At 40.6% G+C, this 27,279-nt stretch overlaps 1 protein-coding gene across 1 annotated transcript; it reads right to left on the bottom strand.

Moving 5' to 3' along the window:
- Positions 1–26,430, bottom strand: C1H14orf132 (chromosome 1 C14orf132 homolog). The gene is made up of 2 exons (XM_070733546.1): positions 26,322–26,430; positions 1–274 (listed from the first exon to the last, which is right to left on the bottom strand). Exons 1-2 carry the CDS (start codon positions 26,346–26,348, stop codon positions 50–52), a joined length of 252 nt encoding a protein of 83 aa, XP_070589647.1. The 5' UTR covers positions 26,349–26,430; the 3' UTR covers positions 1–49.
- Between the last annotated feature and the right edge of the window lie 849 nt (positions 26,431–27,279).

Genomic DNA, 27,279 nt, shown 5'->3' on the forward strand with positions numbered 1-27,279 from the left:
GAATGATGGCAAAACAACTCTTGTTTCCTGGAGCTGTCTTCTTCACTTCTCAAAATGTAAATGCATACACAACTCCAACAACTACAATGTTCCCAATCGTGGCTATAATTGCAATCCATAACAAAATTGCATCATTTGAAGAACGAGATGTCTCTTCTGGCTGGTTTGGCACTGAGGCAGCATTGTAGACATTGGCAGATGAATTAAACAAAGAATATTCCGTGCTAAATTCTTCATTGGGCGAGTCCATAAACACTCCTCCCATAACTGGAATCTGCAGAAGGCAAACATAAAAGTTAATGTCCAGATGGAAGGTGACCATATAGACCCGTATTGCATACAGAAAAGTAGCTAAACTCCACTGGTCAGCAAAGCTGCAGACTATGCTTTAGATAAGGTTTCCTGTTTTTAAAAATAAGTTTTGTCTGAGCAGATGTACTGCATGAAATAAATATGTTTTGCATTCATGTTACAGCAACATCTCCTTTCAAAGAACATCAACATTTCATGAGCTCTACTCTTCCATGAAAAGCCTGAGGTTTGGAGGTTTCCAACAGTGGGTGATGAAAGTAAAATGTATTGACAGTTGAAATGGTTTCACTTAGGTCCCGCGTTTGAGCAGGAAGGTTCTGCTTGCCAATCCCTGGGGCCTAGACTTCCTAGGGTTGTGATGGCAAACCTATGGCATGGGTGCCACAGGAGGCACTGCAGAGCCATATCTGCTGGCATGTGACCTGTTGCCCTAGCTCAGCTGTAATGTGCATGTGTGTGCCAGCCAGCTGATTTTTGTCTTGCACAGAGACTCTGGGATTTTAATATGGTTGTGTAGACTTTTTACATCCATAATAGAAGCAGCCTTATTTTCTTCACAGCTGGCAAGAAATCCCAAGAGATCAGACTCAAAGAAAATGTTAGAAAAGAAAACGGGGGAAAAGGAGGAGGAGGGCAATTTTGAATTAAATATAGGATTTCCTAGGCTGGTGATATTTGATATTAGCCGATACTTCAAAATACTTGGAAACAATCACTGAGGGCGGGGTGAGGTCGGAAACGATGACACAGAATTGCAGAAAAATCTGAATTATCGTTCCTTAGACTTTAAATCTGGCAACATCAAGTAGAGAGTAATCAAATATAAATGAAACTAGAATATAACTCTTGATAAAGTCACAGTTCAATTTCTGGTAATTCTGGTTTTAAAAAAGTCTTATCCAAAACTTTGCTGTCAGTTAGAAAAGATTAGACTACGTAGATAATAGCGTGACCTGATACGCAAGGAAGCTTCTTGACTTTTCAGATTATTTTTTTCTTTGTAAAAGTGCTTTATCCATCATGAAAATATTTCTAGCCTTTCCAAAGGTTAAATAACTCTCATACAAGCAGAAAGGGATTAAATTAAGTATATTTACACTTTCCAACTAAAGCTTTACTTAGAAAGGTCCCACATGTCTTTGACAGCTGAGAAATTGATAGGAACTGTTATACTACCCAAAAAACTTCCCATAATAAATGTGCGGAAAGCAAACTATCTAATCACCCAGCATTTATTTTGGAAATCCAATCCTGATGATTTTTACAGTCAAAACCCACATGGATTAGATTTTAAAGGAAATGATGCATCAGAGGCATGTAAAAGGACAATGAAATGAACAAAGAGGTTTAAAATGGGCCAGTTTATTCTTACTAAATAATGGATAGGATGGTTTTTCAGGAGTACTCAGTATCTATAAAAGCGATTGTTCTTAATGTAGCCTTTGAATTATAGAAAGCAGCCACTTCTCTCTCTCTCTCTCTGTGCGTCTGTGTATACACACTCACATAATCACAAACACACACCATGTTTATACGAGGTGTAGCTTTCACCAACCTTGTACTTTCAAACACAAAACTCCAACCAGGTGATAACAACAGTGATCTACACTTCTTCCCAAGGGATTTCCAACTGATGCATGTGTGACTCCTACCCTTAAGGACAAAGAGATTTATAGCCTAGACCAGTGATAATGAACCTTTTTTTCCTCGGGTGCCAAGAGAGCATGCGCGAGCGCTATCGCGCAAATGTGAGTGCCCACATCCATAATTCAATGTCTGGGGAGAGTGAAAACAGCTCCCCTCGCCCCCTGAAGGCCATCTGGAAGCCGGAAACAGCCTGTTTCCCAACTTCTGGTGAGCCCAGGGCTTCCTTGGAGCCAGGGGAGGGTAAAAATGCCCTCCCTGTAATGACTGGAACTCACGTATAATTCAGGCCGTTTATTAACAGAACTCGTGCCAGAGCAGGCAGATACACACATGAAAAGGTTTCAGCAAAAGCATAACATTTATACAGCAGACAGGCTGAGGAGCCAGCCAATACAGAACAGCATAATCTCCCGCCTGCATTGTTACTTAGTAAACGCGGCCAATCAGCACCTTGGAGAAGGCGCCAATCCCCGCGGCTTTCCCTGCTGCCGGTCGTCAGGCAGATATAACACTCCTTTCTTCTTGGATGGAGCAAACGTAATCCTTCAAATAGGCGGGTCTTTTTGAAATCCTGCTGGAGCGTCTGAGTCCTTCCTGACACTCCGGCCTGGCCTCCAACTCTGTCAATCTTTCCCTTAACTCCCTGTGTGGAGAAGTCACTCCTGAACAGCTGTCTGGGGCTGGACTTCCTAGTTCCCTGGCTTGGGGTGGTAATGGAAACACCTCTCTTTCCAGCAACCCATCCCCGCTCCCAGTGACTTCCTGATCTCTTGCCCGGTCCACCCTAATTTGGTCTAAGTGCCTTTTCCAAACCCTGCCATCCCTTAGGATAGTTTCAAAGGAACGAGGGCCCAATGCTCTACTTATAGTTGCCCGCTTCCAGTTCTGCCCCCCTGCATATGCCCGCACAAACACCCTGTCACCTACCTCTATTCTCCTTCCCGCTGGCTCTGGCCACTGTGCAGCAGGGGCATATAAGGGATGTAACCTGTCCAGGGTAATCCTCAGCTTCCTGCCCATTAACAATTCGGCCGGAGTCTTACCAGTTGCCACACATGGCGTGGAGTGCTGAGCCATTAGCAACTCCGTGACCCTCTGGTGCCATGACCCATGTGGCATCCATTTGAGGGCATCCTTGGCAGAGCGCACCATGCGTTCCGCCTGCCCATTTCCGGCGGGATGCCAAGGCGATGCCAGGGCATGTCTGATGCCCACAGCAGCCAAAAACGACTCAAAAGCCACAGAAGTGAATTGAGGGCCATTGTCCGAGACAAGTATGTCAGGGAACCCATGAGAAGCGAACAATGTTTCCAAAACTGTCACAATAGCCATAGACTGAGTAGACCTCAAGCGGGCCACCTCCAGCCACTTAGAGTGGGCATCCACGACTATTAAAAAATTCTCACCCATAAAGGGACCGGCCAGATCAACGTGTAGCCTTGCCCATGGCCCCGCAGGTGGCTCCCAACTCAACGCTTCCGCTCGGGGGGGAAGAGACCTACTCTCTTGGCACACCTGGCAAGCTGCCACCCGCTGTTCTATCTCCTTATCCATGCCAGGCCACCAAACATAGTCCCTAGCTAGCCCTTTCATACGGACAATGCCGGGATGTCCTTTGTGTAACACAGACAGTACATGTGCACGTTGCTTGGGGGGAATTACTACTCTACTCCCACGGAGCACACAACCCCTTTCCACTGACAGCTCTATCTTGCTACGGAAATATAGGGCAAATTCTTCCCCAGGAGAAGAGGCAGGCCAGCCTCGGAGAATCCACTGCTTAACCCTGGACAAAACTAAATCTTTCCCCGTCTCCCTGGCTACCTCCGGAGCTGCCAATAAAACAGGCTCATCCCCAATGGCCAAAACCGTGCAGGCTGGAGCAGGATCTGACAGGAGCTCCGTAAGGGGACATCTACTCAATGCATCCGCGTGAGCAATGTGACGGCCCGGCCGGTAAGTTAACGTATAACAATAATTGGCTAAAAATATTATCCAGCGCGACATGCGCGGAGACAGCACAATCGGGCTCTGCCTGTTCCCAGCTAGTAACCCTAACAAAGGCTGATGGTCCGTGACGAGCTCAAAGTGCCGGCCATATAGATAGTTGTGGAATTTCCGCACCCCCGCGATCAGAGCCAAAGCCTCCTTATCGATATGCCCATAATTCCGTTCTGCCTTAGCTAGAGTGCGGGAGAAGAATGCCAATGGAGCCTCCTTCCCATCTGGCAACTTATGGCTCAGCACCGCCCCCACGCCGAACTGTGAAGCGTCGCATGTAAGAATTAAAGGCAACGTTGGGGAGTACTGGGCAAGTACACTGTTGGAAGTCAGAATTTCTTTTACCGCCAAAAATGCGGACTCTTCCCGCCGCCCCCAATGCCAAACAGCTTCCTTATCTAGCAGCCTATGGAGTGGCTCAGCGACCGATGCCTTGTGAGGCAAAAATACGGCATAAAAATTTAATAAACCTAAAAATGCTTGCAGCTCTTGTTTTGACTGTGGCCTTGGCGCCTCCTTAATTGCCCTCGTCTTATCCCCTGTGGGGTGGATTCCCTCAGCATCTACTGTGAAACCTAAAAATTCCACACTCGGGACCCCATAAACACACTTTTTTGCCTTTAACTTGAGTCCAGCGTCTCTAAACTTAGACAGTACCTGTCTCGTTCTCATTTCCAACTCCTCCATCGTCCCCCCAGAAACCAATACATCATCGAAATAGGGGACAGTTCCCCCAATTCCGTAGAGCAACCGCTCCATGAGCCCCTGGAAAATTCCAGGGGCAATAGACACCCCGAATTGAAGTCGGTTGCACTTAAACACCCCCCGGTGAGTAATTATCGATTGTGCCTCGGCAGTTTGGGGGTCTACAGGTAACTGCTGGTACGCTTGCGTTAAATCCAGCCTTGCGAACAACCTGCCCTTTCCAAGTGAGTGGAGCAGCTGCTGCACCACTGGCAGGGGGTAGGAATGATGTGCAAGCGCCCGGTTGATAGAACATTTATAATCGCCACACAAGCGAATTCCCCCATCCCCCTTGACCGCAATAACTACTGGGGTTTCCCATTTTGCCTGGTCAATAGGTTCTAAAACCCCTTGGCTAATTAATCTATCCAATTCTTCGTCCACTTTGGGCCTCAGAGGAATGGGTACTCGGCGGGGTTTAAGTCGGACAGCTGGGACATTTGGGTCTAAGCTAAAAGAAATCGATGAGCCCTTGTAACAGCCCAGGCTGGAATCGAACACCGAGGGAAATTCCTTGGCCCACCTTTCAAAACCCGTCTCCTCCCTTACAGCATTCACTCCCGTAACAGACAACCCCAAAGCAGTGAACCAGTCCAAACCTAACAAATTGGCAAATGGCCCATTCACAATAATTAAAGGTAGTTTGCCTGAAAAAGCCTTAAATTGCACAGTAAAGGTACCCTCCCCCACAAGAGGAATGAGAGTTCCCTGATAGTCCTTGAGGTTGAGCTGACATGGCCGAAGTTGAGACTTCCGTAGCGCGGGAAAACATCGTTTTGCCGTCGACCAGGACACCAGGGACCGGGCGGATCCAGTGTCGACTTGCATCGGGCAAACAGTGTGGCCCAGGCGCACACACACAGAAATCTTGTCCATCGAGGAGGACGTCTTTCGCACGTACGCTGTAGCCGAACGCGGGGAAGTAAAAATAGCATTGCAGTCTTCCCGGCGAGAATACGAGGATCGTCGCTGCCACCGAGAGCCTGAGTTAGAATAGTCTTTTTGCTCCCTTTGAGCCGGCGGAGGAGATCTACGGGACCTGCAAACCTTAGCGATATGCCCTTTTGCACCACAGCGCCAGCAAGAAGCGCCACGGAAAGAGCAATTTACTCTGAGATGCCCCCCTCCGCACCCACGGCAAGGAGATAGTGGGGCCCGGGGGCGGGTGGCAGGCTGTTCCCGACCTCGACTCGCTGTCAACCGACATACTTCCTCCTCAGAAGGCGCCGCTGCCCCGTCTGCTTCTGCAGGCACTCCTGGCTTGTCTGGGAAAGGGGTACTTGGTAAGGTGACATTGACTGAGGAGTCCATGGCTGCCACAGATTGAGTGGACAATTCAAATGCCCTGGCCTCTGACAAAGCTGTGTGAAATGATAAATCCTGGATGGCCAATAAACGCCGCTTGAGGCGACCATCTCTAATGCCAAATACCAGTCTATCAAGGAGGTAATCGTTCAAATCCAAAAACTCACAATACAGAGCCGCCCTGCGTAAAGCAGCCACATAGTCATTTATCGATTCCCCCTCACCTTGATTCCTTTGATAGAACTTATACCGTCGAGCACAACGGGAGGGAGCCGGGGCATAATGATCTTGAAGAGTTTTAAGAAACTCGTCCCAGGGCACATTGTTTATGGAAACCGGGGCAAACAGGGCTCGAGCTGTCTCGAACATTTCCGTGCCACAAAATCCGAGGAAATAAGCCCTTTTACGGTCACCGGAAATCTCTGAAAATCCATTTGCAATTAGAAAACAGTCAAACCTGGCCACGTATGAGTCCCAGGTCTCCCCTTGTGGATCAAAGGGGGGAAAAGATACGTGGGTAGACATTGTGGTAAGTATAGTTACCCACAATAGTAGGAATCCTCGTCGCCAAATGTAATGACTGGAACTCACGTATAATTCAGGCCGTTTATTAACAGAACTCGTGCCAGAGCAGGCAGATACACACATGAAAAGGTTTCAGCAAAAGCATAACATTTATACAGCAGACAGGCTGAGGAGCCAGCCAATACAGAACAGCATAATCTCCCGCCTGCATTGTTACTTAGTAAACGCGGCCAATCAGCACCTTGGAGAAGGCGCCAATCCCCGCGGCTTTCCCTGCTGCCGGTCGTCAGGCAGATATAACACTCCCCATCCCCCCAGAAGTTCTTTGGAAGCCAAAAATGCCCTCCCAGAGCCCCTGTGCAAGCCAAAAATCAGCTGGCCAGCACACACATGCACATTGGAGTTGAGCTAGGGCAACAGCTCAGGTGCCAGCAGATATGGCACCATCTGTGGCACCCGCGTGGCATAGGTTCGCCATCACTGGCCTAGAAACTATAGCCTGAAGCCGGGAAAAAATAAAACTGGGGAACATGCTAATGCTAGTCAGCTGATAACATCCAACTATATACCTCATATAGGCATGGGGGAACTAAGACATCTCCCCTGGCATATACAATTTATAAATGGTATGTGTGTATGTATGTGTGTTTAGAAAATGGGGTTTTTAAAATGTTTTTAGTAGAAATTTAGATTTGTTGTAAATTGTTTTTCACTTTGTTGTGAGCCGCCTCGAGTCTGCGGAGAGGGGCGGCATACAAATCTAAATAAACATAAACAAACATAAACAACCCTCTTCCATCAAAATCTAAGTACAAGTATTCCTCACTTAGTTCAACAATTGGTACTGGCAGGTCTGTCATTAAACAAAACGATCACTAACTGGGAAATCACATGATTGCAACTATGGTTGCAATTTTATTTCAGCTTCCCTTTTCACCCACTCTCCCACCCTTGGTAATGTTCATTCCAGCACTGGGATAATTAGAAGATAATTATTGTTTGTAGTTATAATTATTGGAGAGGAAAGAATTATAAGCAAGTTCCCGCCCCGAGTCTACGGAGAGGGGCGGCATCATAAAAAAATTAAAAAAAATAAAAGTTCACAATGGGGAATATATCAGGGTTCTTGAAGCTCCCAGGCAATGGGGAATATATCAGGGTTCTTGCTTTGGGCTTCCAAGCCATCACATTCCTTTTAATGTGTATTCCCCACTGTGTACCTGCTTATTCCCTTCCTCTTCAATCACTCCTCTCTGCAAGGGGGAAAACAAATCTTAAATGAACTTCTCTCTTTAAGGTGTTTATCCAAGCCTCAACAGAGAAAGACTATTCTGTGAGAAATTCAAACACCATCCAATATTTCAGCAGTTCTTTCTACTGTTTATGTTTTATGCAAGAGGGCTACGGAGCAAGTATAGGGGCAGATTAATATATATTCATTAACAAGAATGTATTTTAGTGAGAAGTACTGTAGCACAGTGATTTTCAACCTTTTTTGAGCCGCGGCACATTTTTTACATTTACGAAACCCTGGGGCACATTGAGCAGGGGGGGGGGGCGCTAAAAAAGTTTGGACAAAAAAAATCTCTCTCTCTCTCTTCCTCCCCTTTGCTTTATTTCTTTCTCCCTCCCTCTTTCTCTCCTTTCCTTCCTCTTTCTTCCTCTCTCTCTCCATCCCTTTCTTTCTCTTCCTTCCTTCCTCTCTTTTTTGCTCTTTCTCTCTCCCTCCCTACCTCCCTCTATGTCTTTCTCTCTCTCCTTCCCTCCCTCTCTTTCTCTCTCTCTTGCTTTCTTTCTCTTTCTCTCTTTCTCTCTCTCTCGCTCTTTCTCTTGCTTGCTTTCTTTCTCTCTCTCTCTTTCTTTCTCTCTAAGCTTCGCGGCACACCTGACCATGTCTCGCAGCACACTAGTGTGCCGCGGCACACTGGTTGAAAAACACTGCTGTAGCAGAACAGAACTTTTATTTGCAGCACCTGACAGGTGGATACTAAAAGAAACATACCTACTTAGAAACAGAATTGTGCCTGAAATTTACAGTAATCCTATATTAGAACAGAAATCATTCACAATTGCAGGGCTCCTAAGAAAAAATGTGAATGAAAAATGTGACGCTTTCACCAAGAAAAAGCAAGTGAAAGGTAATTAATTCTTCAGAATGGTTAAGATCTTTTCAAAGTTAAAAACTTTCATTATCAAGGAAAAAGAAAGAAATACCTTTCTGCTATATCAATATTAATAAAATTAATAAACAAATCAATGTGTTTTATACAATTTATACTATGGTACAATTGTACAGATGCTTACTTAGAAATGAATTCCACATATTTCAATCGGATTTCTTTCCAGTTAATCTGTTTATTCCAATTACAGTGGTACCTCTACCTAAGAATGCCTCTACTTAAGAAGTTTTCTAGATAAGAAACGGGTGTTCAAGATTTTTTTGCCTCTTCTTAAGAAGCATTTTCTACTTAAGAACCTGAGCCGGAAAAATTTCCCAGGAAATTTGAGAGTGGCACGAAGGCCATTGCCCCTGGATTTCTCTCTCTGGGACAGTGTATGGGAGGCAGCCTCGCGCCGGGTGTATGGGAGGCATGTGCTCCTCCTCGCAGCCTCAGAGTCCCTCTTTAAAAAAAAAAAAAAAAGCCTTAAAATTTTGGATTTTTTTGATTCCCCTCACCTTACCTTCTTCCTTCAGCAGCGACTGTCCTCCTCATCTTCTTCCTCCTCCTCCTCCCACCCAAATTCCAAACTTTTATTTCTTTCCTAATGGGTTTGCCCGCCTTATTTGCTTTTACATTGATTCCTATGGGAAAAATTGCTTCTACTTACAAAATTTTCTACTTAAGAACCTGGTCAGGGAACAAATTAAGTTCTTAAATAAAAGTACCATTGTATTTAATTAGAGTTTTAGAGCTTAAATTGTATTTTTTGTATTTTTTGACTTCTTTTTTATTGGTTTTTTTGTAATTTATATTGTTGTAAGCCGCCCTGAGTCCTTCAGGATTAAGCAGCATAGAAGTCAAATTAAATAAATAAATAAATAAATAAACAAACAAACAAACAAACAAACAAATAATCAACCAATCACTACCAGGACACAAATAGAGACACACTAGTCTTTGCCACAAAACTGGTATGCCATTTTTGATTGGTGAATTAAGATGGATGAGATGTGCTTTAGAGTTGGAACCAAGCATGAAATGAACTATTAAAACTCTAAAAATCCCTCCAATCCACACAATCAACCATCTAGTGTCAAATGGCCACAGGATGATTTTTTTCCCAACATCTTGAAATATTTAATTGTGTAAATATATTTGGAAGCTTTATGCATTGAAATTTGTCCTACTAAATTCTCTCTAGGACAACCTTAATTAACTTTAATGATCCTCAAAATTTGGAAAGCTGGCTTATCAAAGAGTTTATGGTTTGGAATATGCAATTCTTTTTTAAAGTTGATACAAAACGAAAATGTGACAGTCCATTTACATTACCTTGTTATTTTCTCCACTTCTGGAAGTATAGGATAAGCAAGAGTTAAGTCCATGACACAAATCTGGCAACCTTCTGAAGGTTGGGAGTATAATTCTCAGAAATCTTCAGCATGTGCTGGAAAGTATTTTGGGGAGTTTAATGTCTTTAAAGGTCATGAGGCTATAAACACTGCTATCTATAAGATTACTTTGGGAAGAAGCAAATAATAGCCAGCTATCAAATGCTGACTTAATATTAAAAAGATGTCAAAGCAGCATTTCAATTGCCTCTTGAATGGGAAAGCCAACATGAACTAAGAAGTATCTAATTCAGAAATAGGTTTTTCTAGAGGGCAAGTATCAAATTTTTAATGATTGTTAAACAAAGTTAGCGAGGATTAAAAATAAGCATAAAGGTAGAGATTAATATGGAACAAAAATGAAGGATAGACACAAAAGGAATTAGAAATTCTTCCAAAATATTTATGTTAAGATGGTTATAATCTTGTTATTCTGATCACTGATGAAGGGGATCATACTGGTAGTAGAAAAAATGTAAGTGATACCAGAATGCAAAAGACTGATATAGATAATTTAATATAAACTGTAATGCTTCATAGGATAATCAGAACTGCAGAAAAAACAATTACTGCCAACCTGCCTTCCACTGATAATCTGTATACTGCAAAAGTCAAAAGGAGGGCCATGAAAATATTTACTGACCCCTCGTATTCTGGACACAAATTGTTTCAACTCCTACACTCAAAACCAGACCTGGGCAAGATGCGGCCCGAGGGCCGGATGCGGCCCATCTGCTTTCTGTGACCAGCCCGCGGAGGTCTGTCCAACTTTTCTAGATAAGAACCGTGTGTTCAAGATATAATATATAATTATATATATAAGATATAATATAATATGTAATTATAATTTATAATTATAATATAATTAACTCAGTTCTACCCAGCATTGGGTAGAACTGAGTTAATTATATTAGCCAGCCCTCTAAAACCATCCAAATTTCTCATGCGGTCCTATGGCAAAATTAATTGCCCACCCCTGCTCCAAACGATGCTATAGAGCACTGCATATCAAGACACAAGAACAGTTTTTTCCCCAAATGCCATCACTCTGCTAAACAAATAATTCCCTCACCACTGTTAAACTATTCACTAATGCTGCATTACTACTACTACTATTATCTTCTCATCATTCCTATCACCGATCTCCTCCCACTTATGACTATAACTTGTTGCTTGTATCCTTATGATTTATATTGATTGTTTCCTGATTGCTTATTTGTACCCTATGACAATCATTAAGTGTTGAAACTCATGATTCTTGACAAATGCATCTTTTATGTACACTGAGAGCATATGCACCAAAGACAAATTCCTTTTCTGTCCAATCACACTTGACCAATAAAGAATTCTATTCTATTCAATAAACTGCCAATGGAGGAGAAGGAAAATGCAGGACAGGGCTGAAGGGGAATAAAGGCAAAGAATAGAGATGACTTAAGAAGAGAAGACAGAGGTAAATATTGGGGAAAAAAGAAATGGGGGCAAAACCAAGGATTCTGGGAAGTGATGGATAACATGGGGAAGAAAACACTGAATATCCTGGGTAGGGCATAAAGGGCATAAAGGCCCCACAGTTGGAAGAAATTTTGAGAAAAAATGTATCTATATTTATAGAAAGAAATATCTGCAAATAGTAGCATCTGGATACATTTTTATATTATATAAACCCCTGTATCTTGTTTCTTCCCACGATTAGTCTTCATAACGAGTTCACAGTATTCCTAAATGTTAATAAGCCTTAAGATAAAACAGCTAAATTGATGCACCTACAATGATAATAGAATTGTTTTTTAATTCTCATTTAAATAGTGAAGCTATTGTTACACAATCTTGAAGAAACTCATGCATTCAAATTCCTTTCTCCTGGGCTTTTGAGTGCATGGCAATAAAGCCAAGCATTTATTTCAGGGTTCAAAAAATATAAGCCAGGGTCTTATTTTTGGGAAAACGTGGTAGCTACTTTCAATATATCACACATTTGCATAGCCTGATGTGCAAAATGATGAAAGTTTCAATAATGCTGTCTTGGAAGTCTGAAATTTACTAGCTGGCAATTAAAAATGTTATTTTCAAAAGCATTAGTATATGTAATATCCTTTTACTTTTCTTCATGTACTATTTTGACATTTTAAGGGGGTTAAAATGTACATTCCTAGATGATAATTCCTAATATGAGTAGCCATTTCCCATATTGTGTAGCTTTGTAGATTATTTGTAAAAAACAGGTATTAGCCTCAATGCCTTCTGTAGGCAATAGATAAATTAACAGAGAATACAAATACCATGCTATTACTATAGCCCAGACGTCTTCATCCATTTGTTCTATAGAAGTAGTGGACATCAACTCTTATAATTTCCAGATATGCTGTCTTGGAATGATGGGATATGAGATCTAACACATCTGAAGGGTGTCAGGTTATAGAAGAAGAAACAACATGAAAAGGCTATTTTCTTGTTCAATGCTACCTATAGGCATCTAGTTGGAATTGTGCCAAATTTTTAAAAAAGAAGGTATATTAGATGGACCTTTGTTCTGATCTTGCAGTTGCAGGAAGGTCACACCAGCTATCCAGCTAAAGCAAACAGGCACCTATGTTAAGCAACAACATTACAGGAAGATGCTGTAAGCAAATGTTTACTTTAGTGACAAGGGTAATGGCATCATTTCATACTGTGTGGGAGAAAGCAACTTGGTAAACCACACTGGTACTTTAACAAGAAAACCATATAGATATACAGTGTAACTGGATGATGGGCCCCTCGGGTCAACTGGCACTTAACATGCTGAGGAAAAGCTGAGAATCTTGCAGAGTAGTAATTGTGGTTGCGACATGACTAGATTAAAACCTTTGGGACATCTACTTCCTGATGTTGCCTTGCAGGAAAATAAGATCTGAAACTGCTAAGACAGAGAAATGTAAAGGGGGAGAACTCAACACAGTGAAAGATGAAATGAATAACTTACGCAGGCACTAGCAAATTAAAATGGACAGGAGCTGGACTCCTTCAGTCAAAATATATTATTTACTACTTAGAACATGAACAACAATGAAGAGACAGTGTTGTTGCAATAATAAGGAAAGGCAGACCCTATTTTTCGGAAGATAAGACACACCTTAGTTTTTGGGGAGGAAAATAGGGAAAAGAATTTGCTTATCAGGTATTCATCTGGCTATCCTTATTCTAGTAGGCTTCAGCACATTATTTTATCCCCTGGTTAGGGCTTAAAAAAAACTTTATTTGAAGAGAGTAGCAATGAAAGAGCTTGCAAGCCAGTAAGAGCTGGAAACATCATTAGCCTGGAAAGAAACATTTGGAGCAAGTAGAGAATGGGGAAAAAAACTCTATAAAGACAGAGTTTGGAAAACATTATTCACAGAGAGTAACAATGAAAGAGCTTGCAAGTGGGTAAGAGCTGGGAACATCATTAGTACCTGGTTAGGGCTGGAGCAAATTAGAGTAATGAAAAAAGCAAATTAGAGTAATGAAAAAAGCCCTGCAAAGACTTAGGACTTGGAAAACATTCTTCACCAAGAGAAACAATGAAAGACCCTGAAAGGTAAGAGATGGGAAGATTGTTAGCAGCTAGTTAGGGCTGGAAAAAAAGCTACATTCAGAGTATAAGACACATCCAAATTATCAGCCTCTTTTAAGGAGGAAATACTCTGAAAAATACGGTTAATAAGGACACTACCTGGTGCAATGCAGTCAATGACAAAGTAATGTCAATTAGATTTTAATATGATGAGTATCTAATTTATACTCCAATCATTCATGCAGAGGGAAATTTTATGAGTTTTATGAACAACATCCATCCGAAATTGACAGAACATGTTTTGCTTATGGTTGGAGGCGTCAATGTTTATGCTTTAGCAAAAAGGAAATCCTAGAACTTTAAATTTTGTTCATGTGAAAACACACCAGGAAGCAAAAGTCCAACTATATGGAAAATCCCTAATCTTATTTTTAATGGTAAAGTGCTAAAGTGTCACAGATTTTTTTTGCCTGTGATCTTAAGGAAGGAGGCTTATCCTTCCACTTGCATTTGAAATACAGCAGAAAATGCTGTAACTTCCCTAGGCTTTCTTAAAGATTCTGGTTTCCATTGGGCTAACGGCAAGGATACTTAATTAAGTCACTGAGTTCAAAGGATGCTTACAATTTGCATAGAAATAAAGGGAGGAAGAGGTGTATATAAGACTCACCTTGATTTCTTTAATATAAATCTTTGTCAGATGGGATGATTTAAGAACATTATCTAGGATAATGTTCACCTTGTTAGTAATAGGAAGTAGGTCCTTGGAGCGAAGAGCCCCCTTGGCTATAATTTTTGATCCCTATCCCTCCTGGTTAGTGAAGACTAGCTGGGAGGTAGCAGGTAGTAGACTCCAAGTAGCAGTGACTACTTCTCTGTGGGAGGGCATGGTCCCAATTCTTTTGAAGAAAATGGTGGTCCATCCCCTCTTTAACAAGTCATCCTTGGACCCATCAGTAGTAGACAACTTTTATTCAGTTTCTCACCTTCCTTTTTTTAGATAGAATCAAGGGTGAAATGCTCCCGGTTCATTCGTGCCTATCGGTCATCAAAGAGCCAATCGTGAAGGGAGTGCAAGGCCCCACCCACCCTGCCCAGATGCCACCATTTGGGTTCTTATACCCTTTGCACATGCACAAAGCATTCTGTGCATGCACAGAGGGTAAAAGAACCCATACAGCAACATCCGGGCAGATGGGTGGAGCCTCACACTCCTTTCCCGACCAGCTCTCTGATGACTGATAGGTATGAGCGAACCGGAAACATTTCACCCCTGGATTGAATTATGAAAAAAGTGGTAGGTGTTCAGCTTCTTGAGGCTTCAGAGGAAGTTAATTATATGGACTCTTTTCAGTCAGGTTTCAAGCCATATTATAGTACGGAGACAGCATTAGACCCTGGAGGGTTTGAGATAGAGGCCGTATATCCCTCATTGTCTTTCTAGATTTCTCAATGGCTTAGTACAATTTTATCTTTCTAGACTGGCTCTGGAGTTTGGACGTTAGAGGAACCGAAAATGTTTTGGAAGTTAGAGGAACTAAAAGAGGATTTTTTTCTTTTTTTTCTGGGCTAGTTCCAGTCAGTAAATAGTATGTGTATGAAGGGGAGATCTAACTCTAGGTTCCTCTTATGTGGGTTATCTCCCCAAATACCATCGGATTTCAATTATCACTAGTGTCAATCAACAAAAAGAAACATAAAAAATTGGAATGCTACAAATTCCTCTTTCCTGATTTGTAAAAAGACCACAATTACTAGGCAATTTAGAAAAATTAGAAACATAAATGAAGCCTTATATGTAATTTAAATGTTAACTATGTTTCATGAATAATACTGATTTCCAGATTTATTTGTCAATTCAGAGAACTGCATTCAGCAAGCGTTTACTATAACAGAATTCCTCTCTTTCCCCATCTCAAATGTATATTTATTGCCAAAAATACAAGGATTTTCAAGAGGCTGTACTGGGGAGTCCTTGACTTACCACCATAATTGAGCCCAAAATTTATGTTGTTAAGTGAGACATTTGTTAAGTAAGTTATATCTCATTTTATGACCTTTCTTGCCAGTTATGTAAATCACTGCAGTTGTTAAGTTAGTAACATGGTTGTTAACTGAAGCTGGCTTCCCTATTGAGTATGTGTGTCAGAAGCTCACAAAAACTGATCACATGACCCAGGAAACTGTAACCATCATAAATGAGTCAGTTGCCAAGCATCTGAATTTCGATCACGTGACTGTGGGCATCCTGCAACATTTATAAATGTAAAGCATGGTCATAAGTCCCTTTTTGCAGTGCCATTGTAACTTTGAATGGTCACTAAATGAATGATTGTAAATTGAGGATTACCTGAGTTAGGTCTGGAGGCTGATTCTTTCATGAACTTACAATTTAAAGATCAACCCTGTAAACCAGCTTTAAAAACTTGCAAGCAAAGTCTACAAACAAAATGCCATAATTGTATATTGTCAATTCTATTGGAGCTGTTTCTTGCTTTTAACTGGTACATTTTTGGGGGAAGAAATTGGTAGATTACAATAGCTGCCATTGTTAGTTTAGCAGCAAAACCTGATGCCAATCTATTGTAGGAAAAGGAAAATAGACAAGAGCAGAGAGCTCTGTTATTATACTAAACAGTTAACTTTAAACTATCAAAGATATTCTTTACAGGAATACTATTATGCCTTGGATATAAATTAGATTCCACATTTGGAAAGTTTAGAAGTGCCTCAATAGTTTATCACTCACAAACCTTTCTAAATCAAGCATTAGGTGCTTCAAGCATATGCAAAGTTTTGCCTGATTAAAAACAGCAACCATTATATCTGCTCCTACTCCCTCTGCACAGGAACACCAACATTGTCACCAGTGCCTAATGGTACCGAGAAGGCATGGTCAGAGCTCCTCCTGCTGGTTCACATTTTTTATGTGACACAGCAGGGAAAAAATGGGGGGGACCCCTCCTCTCATCAATCCTTTACAAGGAGAAAAGCAATTTTAAATATTACACGAAATTATATCAGCACTGAACTGAGTATATAATCAAATTGATAAACACGATTAAAGTTTGACAGTGACATTTACCTTCAAAGTAAGGGCAAATTATAAATTCCGTAAGAATTACAAATGAGTAGAACTCATGTGATCATCCAGAAAAAGTACATACAGTGGTTGACTGATTATGTAGCATGAAATTAATGTCTTATCAAACCAGATAGACAGACCTTCTCCAAAACAATTGGTCTCCACCTTGGGCCTTAAGTCTTCTAAGGGTATAGCCATCCAGTTCTTTTGCAGATTCTTTTAATACGTGTGTGTGTGTGTGTGTGTGTGTGTGTATATATTTTTAATGTCGGATCACCCTGGTATATTGAAGGAACATCACAGCTCCTTTTTGCCTCTAGGCCCAACCCAGGACCATTTCCAGGCAGTTAATTTTATTTATAGCCAACAACTATATTCTGTATGTGTCAAATGTTAAAAAAAAATATTGACGTATATATATACATATATATGTAGATTGTTCTGAGTTCGGGTTTTGCCCTGTGTAATATTTTGCATGTCTATGCGACGTTTCGGTGAAATCACATTCACCATCATCAGGCTGAAGTTTCAATCTTCGAGCTGTTGTAAAATGGAATGTTTGCAACTGTCATTTCTTCCTAGTATATAGTGTGGGGGTGGAGATTTGGTTTGAATGTAGCAAATAGATTGGGTGATTATGTTTTAGTGATCTGATTGGTTGGTGGAATCATAATTATTAGAAGGATTGACATGGTGATTTTTATGAAGTGTTTTTTTGTTTAAGGCTGGTTTCCAAATCTCTGGTAGGCGGGACGTGTCATCTCTTTTATTTATGCAAAGGGGGTTCCTCTCGATCTCTATGGCTTCCAAGGCAATTCTTCTATATAAATTCTCTGTTTTGTGAAGTAATTTAGTTTTTTCAAAGTCAATTTCGTGCCCTGTTTTTTTAATGTGCTGGACAAGGGAGGAAGTCTTTTCTTCTTTTTTAATTGCATTTTTATGTTCTGCAATGCGTGCACTTACTCTTCGATTGGTTTGTCCAATGTATGTGGCTGCACATGTTTTGCAAGGAATTTCATAGATTCCTTGGTATTCCAATTGGATAAAATTGGATAAAAGATAAAATCCAATTGGAATACCAAGGAATCTATGAAATCTATGAAACATACAATACTGATAAGAAGCCAAAGAGGACAAATGGCCATATAAGAATAGATTACACATTGAAGACAATAGGAGATAGAGAACTCTTTGATGGAGATGGTTCATAAATGTGGAATATAAATAAATATGTGCATGTGCTTTTATACTTCAAACATGACTTTAAAACAGAACCCGAGGTTATCAGAAATCTACTACAACACAAATAACCTGTTGGATATGGTTTTTTATAGAAATCAATTCCAGAGTAGACAATATAGAGGACATTGCAATAAAGAAGCTACAAATGTCAGTCAGACAGACAGACTATACAGTACATTTTGGAACAGCAAGCAATAACAATTTAAATATAAATTTTCAAGCACAAGCTTGAAAAGAAGAATAAAATCAGAAAGATACAAAAAGGAAGAAATTTAGTAATGCTTAACTGTATAAAATACATGTTCTTATAGCAAGAAGAGGCAATATTTATACATGCAAGTTACTTTCAAAATTTCAGATGTGTCTTATCAGCCCCAAAAGACTGGAAATCACTAAAGCATGCAGATACCTATGTAAATTGATGTTGTTTCTGCCATGAATAACCTCTCTCAAAAATCCAGATTTCCTTTCATTTTATTTTTACTTGCTTTAATACATTCTTCAAATATGTATATTTTTGTATAATAGAATAGAATAGAATAGAATTTTATTGGCCAAGTGTGATTGGACACACAAGGAATTTGTCTTGGTGCATATGCTCTCAGGGTACATAAAATAAAATATACATTTGTCAAGAATCATGTGGTACGAACTTAATGATTGTCATAGAGGTCAAATAAGCAATGAAGAAGCAATATTAATGAAAATCTTAGGATATAAGCAACAAGTTACAGTCATTCAGTCAACATGGGAGGAAATGGGTGATAGGAATGATGAGAAAAACTAGTAGAATAGAAGTGCAGATTTAGTAGAAAGTCTGACAGTGTTGAGGGAATTATTTGTTTAGTAGAGTGATGGCGTTCGGAAAAAAACTGTTCTTGTGTCTAGTTGTCTTGTTGTGCAGTGCTCTGTAGCGACGTTGTGAGGGTAGGAGTTGAAACAGTTTGTGTCCAGGATGTGAGGGATCAGTAAATATTTTCCCCGCCCTCTTTTTGACTTGTGCAGTATACAGGTCCTCAATGGAAGGCAGGTTGGCAGAGGATACTGTTTAGATAAACAGTATCAGTTTTACTAATTAAAAATAAACTGTCTAAATAATTATTTTTTATTAAAGCACAATTCTACTATCCTATCACCAAAGTACTTTGAATTTTAGTAGCACTTACAATTCCCTCTTTTAGGGCCACAGATAATTAATCAAGATAAAAATTGACAGGTACTTAGACAGATCTTTTCATATCAAAGGTTATGATATGATTTATTATTCCTGAAGGTATTTCATGCCATGAAGCATTTTGTCTGAAGACCAAACTGTACTAACATTTTTTTTTATCATCAATGAATTTTTTGATGCACTCATCCTAATTTTCCACATCATTGCATTTCACTTCAATCTAAGTAAGAGTTTTTACAGGGCTCTGTGTCTTGCCAATGTAGAAACATAGAAATATAGAAGTCTGACGGCAGAAAAAGACCTCCTGGTCCATCTAGTCTGCCCTTATACTATTTTCTGTATTTTATCTTAGGATGGATATATGTTTATCCCAGGCATGTTTAAACTCAGTTACTGTGTCTGCTGGAAGTTTGTTCCAAGGATCTACTACTCTTTCAGTAAAATAATATTTTCTCATGTTGCTTTTGATCTTTCCCCCAACTAACTTCAGATTGTGTCCCCTTCAGATGTAGCAATGATAAGTTAGAAAAGTATTCAACATTCCATTTGAATAGGTTCTATAGTTTTAATTGGAGGATGAAAACCGAAAAAGAATTGCAAGAGATAAATTACTAAGAAATAAGCCATCTAGAATTTAAATGTCAGGCCTCATTAGTTGCAGCTGGCTTGCTTGTTTCAAAAGAGATAATATTTTCTTCAATGACATCTACATTTCTCTTCAGTTCCTTTATGAAAATCACACTGAATTATTTGTTTCATCCAGTAGAAATATAATTTTCATTATATAAGAAAATCTTTATTAAATGCCTTTTTCCCCTCCCTGGAATTTTATGCCGCTCCTCTTCAAGGACTCGGGGCGGCTTACAATATATAATAAAACAACGAATAACATTTTAGATCCAACTAATTAAATATAAAATCTAAAAAACCCAAGTCATAAAAAGCAGTCATTCCCATTTAATCAACTTTCTCTCAGCACATTCATCAGCCGGGGGACAAGAATCTAATAGTCCCAAGCCTGGCAGCATAAAGGAGGGTGGGGGTAGTATGAATCTCCGGGGGGAGTTGATCCCAAAGAGAAGATTCTTCCCCTAGGACCCACCAATGACATTGTCTAGTTGACGGGACCTGGAGAAGGCCAACTCCTGCCTATGTAGCTTTTTGTGTATGATATGTATGTTTTCATATATTGGGGTTTCTTGTTTTTTTAGAATTTTTAAATGTATTATTGTTATTTTAGATTCTAACTATTAGATTTGTCATTATATATTGTTTTTGTCATTGCTGTAAGCCGCCCCGAGTCTACGGAGAGGGGCGTCATACAAATCTAATTAATAATAATAATAATAATAATAATAATAATAATAGTAGTAATAATAATAATAATAATAATAATAATAATAGCAGCTCCGTGGGACCTGACGGGTCGCTGGGATTCGTGCGGCAGAAGGTGGTCCCATAGGTATTCTGGCCCGATGCCATGTAGAGCTTTATAGGTCATAACCAACACTTTGAATTGCGTCTGGAAACTAATTGGCAGCCAATGCAGTCTGCGGAGAGGGGCGGCACACAAATCTAAATAAACATAAACAAAAATAAACAAACATATGTACATGTCTGGGCAAGCCCATGACTGCTCGCACGGCTGCGTTCTGCACAATTTGCAGTTTCCGAACGCTCTTCAGAGGTAGCCCCATGTAGAGAGCAATGCAGTAGTTGAACCTTGAGGTGATAAGGGCATGAGTGACTATTGCAGTGTTGGCAAACCGAGTGCCCAAATGGGAGCAGGTGTGTGAGGGAGAGTGCCAGAAACTGGAAGAGCAGCTCCTCTATGCGCATGCGGGAGTGCGGGAAACTGGAAGAGCAGCTTCCTGGCACACAGGCCACCTGATCTTCTGGTTTCTGGCATGCATGTGTGTGCAAAGAGCAGCTGGTTGGTGTGCATGCACAGGCTGGAAACTAGAAGCTTAGCTTCCCGCATGCACATGTGCTTCCAGGAGCCGCTCTTCCGGTTTCTGGCACTCCTGTGCGTGAAGAACAGCTGGCCTAGATATGGAGCTGCTCTAGAGCTGCTCTTCCGGTTTCTGGTACTCCAGTGCACACAAAGGTCATCTGGTCAGTGTGCATGCACGCACTGAACCCAAAAGAGCAACAGGCGATGGCTGACATGCCTGGAGAGATGGCTCTGCATACCACTTCCGGCATGTGTACACCAACACTCCGCAGTCTGCATTGGTTGCCACTCAATTTCCGGTCACAATTCAAAGTGTTGGTTTTGACCTATAAAGCCCTTCATGGCATTGGACCAGAATATCTCCGGGACCGCCTTCTGCCGCACGAATCCCAGCGACCGATTAGGTCCCACAGAGTTGGCCTTCTCCAGGTCCCGTCGACTAAACAATGTCGTCTGGCAGGTCCCAGGGGAAGAGCCTTCTCTGTGATGGCCCCGATCCTCTGGAACCAGCTCCCCCCTGAGATTAGAACTGCCCCCACCCTCCTTGTCTTTCGTAAACTCCTTAAAACCTACCTCTGCCATCAGGCATGGGGGAACTGAGATAACTTCCCCAGGCCTATACTGTTTATGTATGGTATGTTGTGTGCTTGTTTTTTAAATTATGGGTTTTTAGTTTTAATTATTAGATTTGTATTATATATTGTTTTCTATTACTGTTGTGAGCTGCCCCGAGTCTACAGAGAGGGGCGGCATACAAATTAAATAAATAAATAAATAAACAAACAAACAAACAAACAAATAAATAAATGTGTGCCATAGGTTTGCCATCACAGCCTTATTGGGACTATGGGCTGGATAAAGGCTTAGACAGATTTAAAAGTAATTCCACCCAAAATGATACATAACTATAACTGGTGTAAGTATAATTATCTTAAATTAACCAATTTTTTGTATTCTTAGCCATGGAACTTCTTCTGACAGTTGCTGATTAAAATATATAAATTACATTTGTACTGGGTGCCTAGTCTTGGTTAACTTAATGATGGCTGATTAATTCACTTTTCTGGGTTCAATATTCACACACTGAATCATACACAGGTTGCGTTTGTGCAGCACGAGGCTAAAATATGATTAATGGATTTGCATTGTATGGACATAAAGTGATGCAGTAGCTTTTGAATTGGACTGGCAATAAATCCTCTGCTTCAAAGTAATGCCATTACTGGTTATATTATTTGCTTCAGTGTTTTAATATACAGTATACAGTAAAGAGAAGCAAAAAAGAAAAAAGGAGAGGGAAAAGGAGAGAGGAAAAAGGAGAGGGAAAAGGAGAGAGAAAAAAGGAGAGGGCAAAGGAGAGGGAAAAAAGGAGAGGGAAAAGGAGAGAGAAAAAAGGAGAGGCAAACAGAGAAAAGGGGCGGGAGGGAGGAAATAAAAAGTTACATTAGACACAAGAAATCATTTAGCCTAGTTTTTGAACACTAGACCTTGGCTGTACAGAATAATGTTCAACATTCTACTGAGGAGGTGGGGCAAGAGGGGGGAATGTTAGATTACTTTCATAAGAAAGATGACCTTTATTCAAGAGGTAGTCATCCAGTTGAATATTAGGTAAGAAGAATTGAACAAAACAGCAAAAGAATTGATAACCTCACTGATTTCCTTTAAGTGGAAGAGAGGCAATTACCTGTTAAGAATGCTTCAATCTGGATTTCCCCAAAAAAATCAGTTACAAAATGTCCTGTAGTTTTTGAGTGTAAAACACAATAAAGCTTATTATAATCACCAGAGTAAGTGTCATTAAAAAAAGACAAAAGAAACTCCCTTAAAGTACAAGATCCAGATCCAGCCATTCTGGGTTCTTCCTTAACTAAAATTCTTTCTCTTTCTTTTCCTCCCTCCCTTCTTTTTCCTTCCTTCCTTCCCTTCCTCTTTCTTTCTTTCCCTCCCTCCCTCCTTCCCTTCTCTTTCTTTCCTTCCTTTCTGTAATCCCACATTACGACCTTTGCAGGAGCCCCACGATCGTGTGATCAAAGCTTGGCCACTTTTCATATTTATGACCCTTGCTGAGTCCTGAGGTCACATGACCCCGTTTTGTGACTGTCTCACAAGCAAAGACAATGGGGGAGAGGGTGGAGAAGCCAGATTCGCTTAACGACTGGGTTTCTAAGCCATCCATGCCCAGGCATGAAAATGTGCCACTCAGACATTATACTTTTCCGCTCACATCGAAAAAAAATTAGAGGGAACATTGGTTATGACTACTTGCCTTTACGGTTGTAAGTTGTGATGGTCATAAATCTGATCATCCATGTGATTTTAGGACCATTTTTGCAGTGATCGTTGAACACAGTGGTTATAAAGCAAATGAACTGACTAAATAGTTTGCTATGGGCTCATTTAGCTGAAAATTGAAATTAAATGCTGTTTTTCAGCAAAATTGTCATCAAACATGGTCATGTGACCACGGAATACTGTAAATAGCTATACACGGAGGTCAGATGCTGAGTGTATGTTATGTGGTCATAAGACTGCCGGGGTGGACGCAGCCATTTGAATCCTTGAATCCAGATTCTAAGTAACCCCAGAGAGGTCCATCATAACTTTGAATAATCACTAATAAGAACAAAGATTGGTCAACAATTATGGAATCCTGACTGGCTGTTACAGAGGGAGTGAAACAGAATTTTAAAAAGAGGATCATTGACTGGAAATTAGCTTACTGTATAATATTTTATTGCAACACAGTTAAATACCTTGACAGAAACAACATGACACCTGTGATTAACCTATGCCAACTTGTTAACTCTTATTTCAATTCGTCAATTCACCTCACGTAATTGTTATCTGAAAGTAGAACTGTTCAAGTTTGTATCAAATTTCTAAATCCACCTTTTTCCAAAATAAAACAAAAATATATCCTTTTTACACAAAAATAACATTTTAATAACCATTAAAAATATTAAGAAGCCATATCAGATTCATGTTACATTTCAAGACTGCGTCAAATTGTTTTCAGAATATATAAATAATTTATACTTATTTATTATTATTTAAAGTGATCTAGATTGAAAATGGAAAGGGCAATATTTGAGTATATGATAGAAAAGAAAATGAAATATTTAAATGTGAACATTCATGATGAAGACATTTATTTCAGGACAAAATTCCTACTACGTTCTGGATAAAGTCCTTTCTGTTTCCATTGTTAGTAAAATTTATACATATAAAAAACTACCTGCTTAATTGGATGGCATTTTCACTACTTTTAATAAAACAAGTTAATGCATTTTTCAAGCATGATGCCTCATCACAAGAAAAGTATTACATCCATCTGTAACACAATCTAATCTAATCACCCGGCAGAAATTTGAATCTTTGCAAACTAAAAATAATCCAACCAGCAGTATATTCAGCCCTATTGCTATCATCCTATTTTTAAAAACAAAGAAACCTAGCTTGAAATGTCCAATTACACAACTTCTGATTGCTGCAACTCCCAATTAAGCTTTCAAGCACATTTTCTGGGGGTGAGGGGCACAAAAAAAAAATGATTAGATCTTCCTTGTTGTTGCTGTTAAATGGATGTTTTTCCTTTCCTCCAACTATAGAGGATGCTGGGAAATATACAGAAGGCCTTTCCAGAGAGCATCTATACTCTAGTGATCATTTCCTTGGTCTTTTAAAGAATGTTAATTATAACCCAAACTTTCTTTGGTAAGAAACAAATATGTCTGTTCCCAATCCGATGTCCTCTAGATAGGATGGAACTATTACTGCCTTCAGCTTATTATTCTCTTAACCTCCAGCCATTCTAGCTGGGAAAATGAATGGAGCTGTAGTGCAATCGATCTGGAGGGCAGCAAGGCAATGCTACAAGGTGATCATAAGAGAGCAAACACAGCATGCCTGAAATGTACCATATTGGGAGGACTACAATAGGAAATTATTCTTCAGTCAGTAGGCATTGAGGTCAATCAGCAGCAGACCATCTGGTGAAATATATAATTAATTAACATATGGTTGTTTTTCTCTTTCGCCTAAGAAAATTAAGTTTTAATCCTTTACTTATGCTTTACTCTTTTGTGTAAGACAGGAAAGTAAGGTAATAGTTTTGCCTCTCAAAAATGGTCCGTGCTCTGAATTCAGAATACACCTGCCGGGATTTCACATTCACTACATGTTGATATTTATTTACATGTATACATTTATGTAGTATACATGTAGTATACACTACATTTACACTACAATTTCTAGTGAGACATATAGAAAGTTTAGAATATTTTCCCCTCCCAAAAGGTTGATTGATTGTGTTGTTGATTCAATTATTGTCGAACTCTAGTGACCAGGTAGATTCTTCCAGATTCGTTCAAAGGATACTCGAAACACTCTATCCAAGTTATTCATGGTACTACTAAAGATAATCAAAGCATTCTATATTTATCAGGCTTTCATCTGTGCCAAACAATAGTGTAGCAGTAGCATAATTTATTTAGCTAAACAGACACCCATTTATACCTTCTTCAGGGGAAGGGGCATTTTTATTCAAAACCTGTCTACGTCTTTGTATTCCACCACCAGCCCATTAATTAGTTTAACTTAAGATATATTTTTAAAAAAAATTAAGGGGCCTTAAGATTTTTATTCATATTGTTCCCTCATTGCTTATTTGACCCCTATGACAATCATTGTGTTGTTCCTTATGATTTTTGACAAATGTATATTTTCTTTTATGTACACTGAGAGGATCTGCAACAAAGACAAATTCCTTGTGTGTCCAATCATACTTGGCCAATAAAGAATTTTATTTAGTTTTATTTATTGATATATTTGTCAAACAATTATAGGATGGTAATTTGTACACCTAAAACCTTAGATAAGTAATAGTAAAAAGTAATGATAGAAAACAATAGGACAGTAGGACAGGGACAGTAGGCAATGGTGCACTTATACGCCATTCTATTCTATTCTATTCTATTCCTATTTCTATTCCTATTTCTATTCTAAAAGGACACACAATCACCAAGTCTGAAATAGGCAGAAGCCATCATTTTCATGGGAAACATCCAGCCTTGTGCAATTGCTTTCTTTCCCTACCCGAAGGGCATCCTTGTCTGGAACCGAATCAAAGCTCGGGCAGCTCCTCTCCCTGCCAAACCATCCACGAAGGGCGGGGAAAGAGACGGGTCTAAGCCCAAGGAAGCGCCCTTCCTTCGGCCGACCGACGGAGGCGGTCCAAATTACCTGCGCGGCCATGAAGGAGAGGTCCATGATGCTGTGGGAGTCCGAGCTGCTGCTGCTGCTACTGCTGGTGGTGGTCGAGACGATGGTAAAACTGGTAGCGAGGCCGCTCTCGCCGTCGCCGCCGCCCGACCCGGATTGCTGGGGAGCGGTCTCCCGCAGGACCAACTTGGGGCGCGTTACTAATTCCAGCTCACTGGGATGGCGGCGGCAGTGCCGTCGCGGCTGCCAGGCTGCAATCAGCTTTCGGGGAACATGGTCGGCCGATAAGCTCGCCAGGCGACGGCACCAGCGGCCGCAGGATCGACGCCGAGGCTCCAGTCTCGGCGAGGGGGAAAAACAGCCGCTCGTGGAGTCGCCTGCCTGCGCGCCCCGAGTTGGTCGCGCCCCGAGTTGGTCACGCCCCTGCCCTCGGAGGCTCCGGGTGCGGGAGAGAGGAGGGAAAGCCGGGGAGCGGCCGCTCTTTCCAAGCGAGGAACAGACTATGAGGAGGCATGGGGGGGGGATTAGCCGCGAGGTGGCTTCTGCCCACCACCTACTGATTGATGTAGTCGTGAGTCTCCCCCTCCCTTCGCCCGCCCCTCACGGAAGCACGCTTCCTTTCTGGCAGCAGATGGTTCGTCTGGGATGCCCGAGTCAAATTATCTATGGTCGTCGGATACAAGAGCGTGTTTTGTTTTGATCGGCTTAGTCAACTGAAAGGCAGGCGTATTACTTTCAAACAGGTGTCAGCCGCTGCTACCTGTTCAAGCGGGCAGCATCTTTTGATGATTTTTTTGGTACTTTTTCCTTTAATCTACAACACAATTTCGGTTTGGCAAACAGCAGTATTCCACCAGACTTGAAATACTGGCATTAGACCATTTACAACTAGGTCGCCTCCGATCTAACAGTAGTTTATAAAATCATATATCAAAATGTCCTTCCTGCAGCAATACACAACAACATAAGAGATTCAAAC

The sequence above is a fragment of the Erythrolamprus reginae genome, chromosome 1 (assembly GCF_031021105.1).
Source record: "Erythrolamprus reginae isolate rEryReg1 chromosome 1, rEryReg1.hap1, whole genome shotgun sequence".
NCBI lineage: Eukaryota > Metazoa > Chordata > Lepidosauria > Squamata > Dipsadidae > Erythrolamprus > Erythrolamprus reginae.

Excerpts from the sequence above, each read along its gene's own strand:
- C1H14orf132 (XM_070733546.1), bottom strand. The coding sequence starts at position 26,348 with ATGGACCTCTCCTTCATGGCCGCGCAG. Across the intron at positions 275-26,321 it reads TCTCCTTCATGGCCGCGCAG|ATTCCAGTTATGGGAGGAGT; the intron begins GTAATTTGGACC and ends TGCCTTCTGCAG.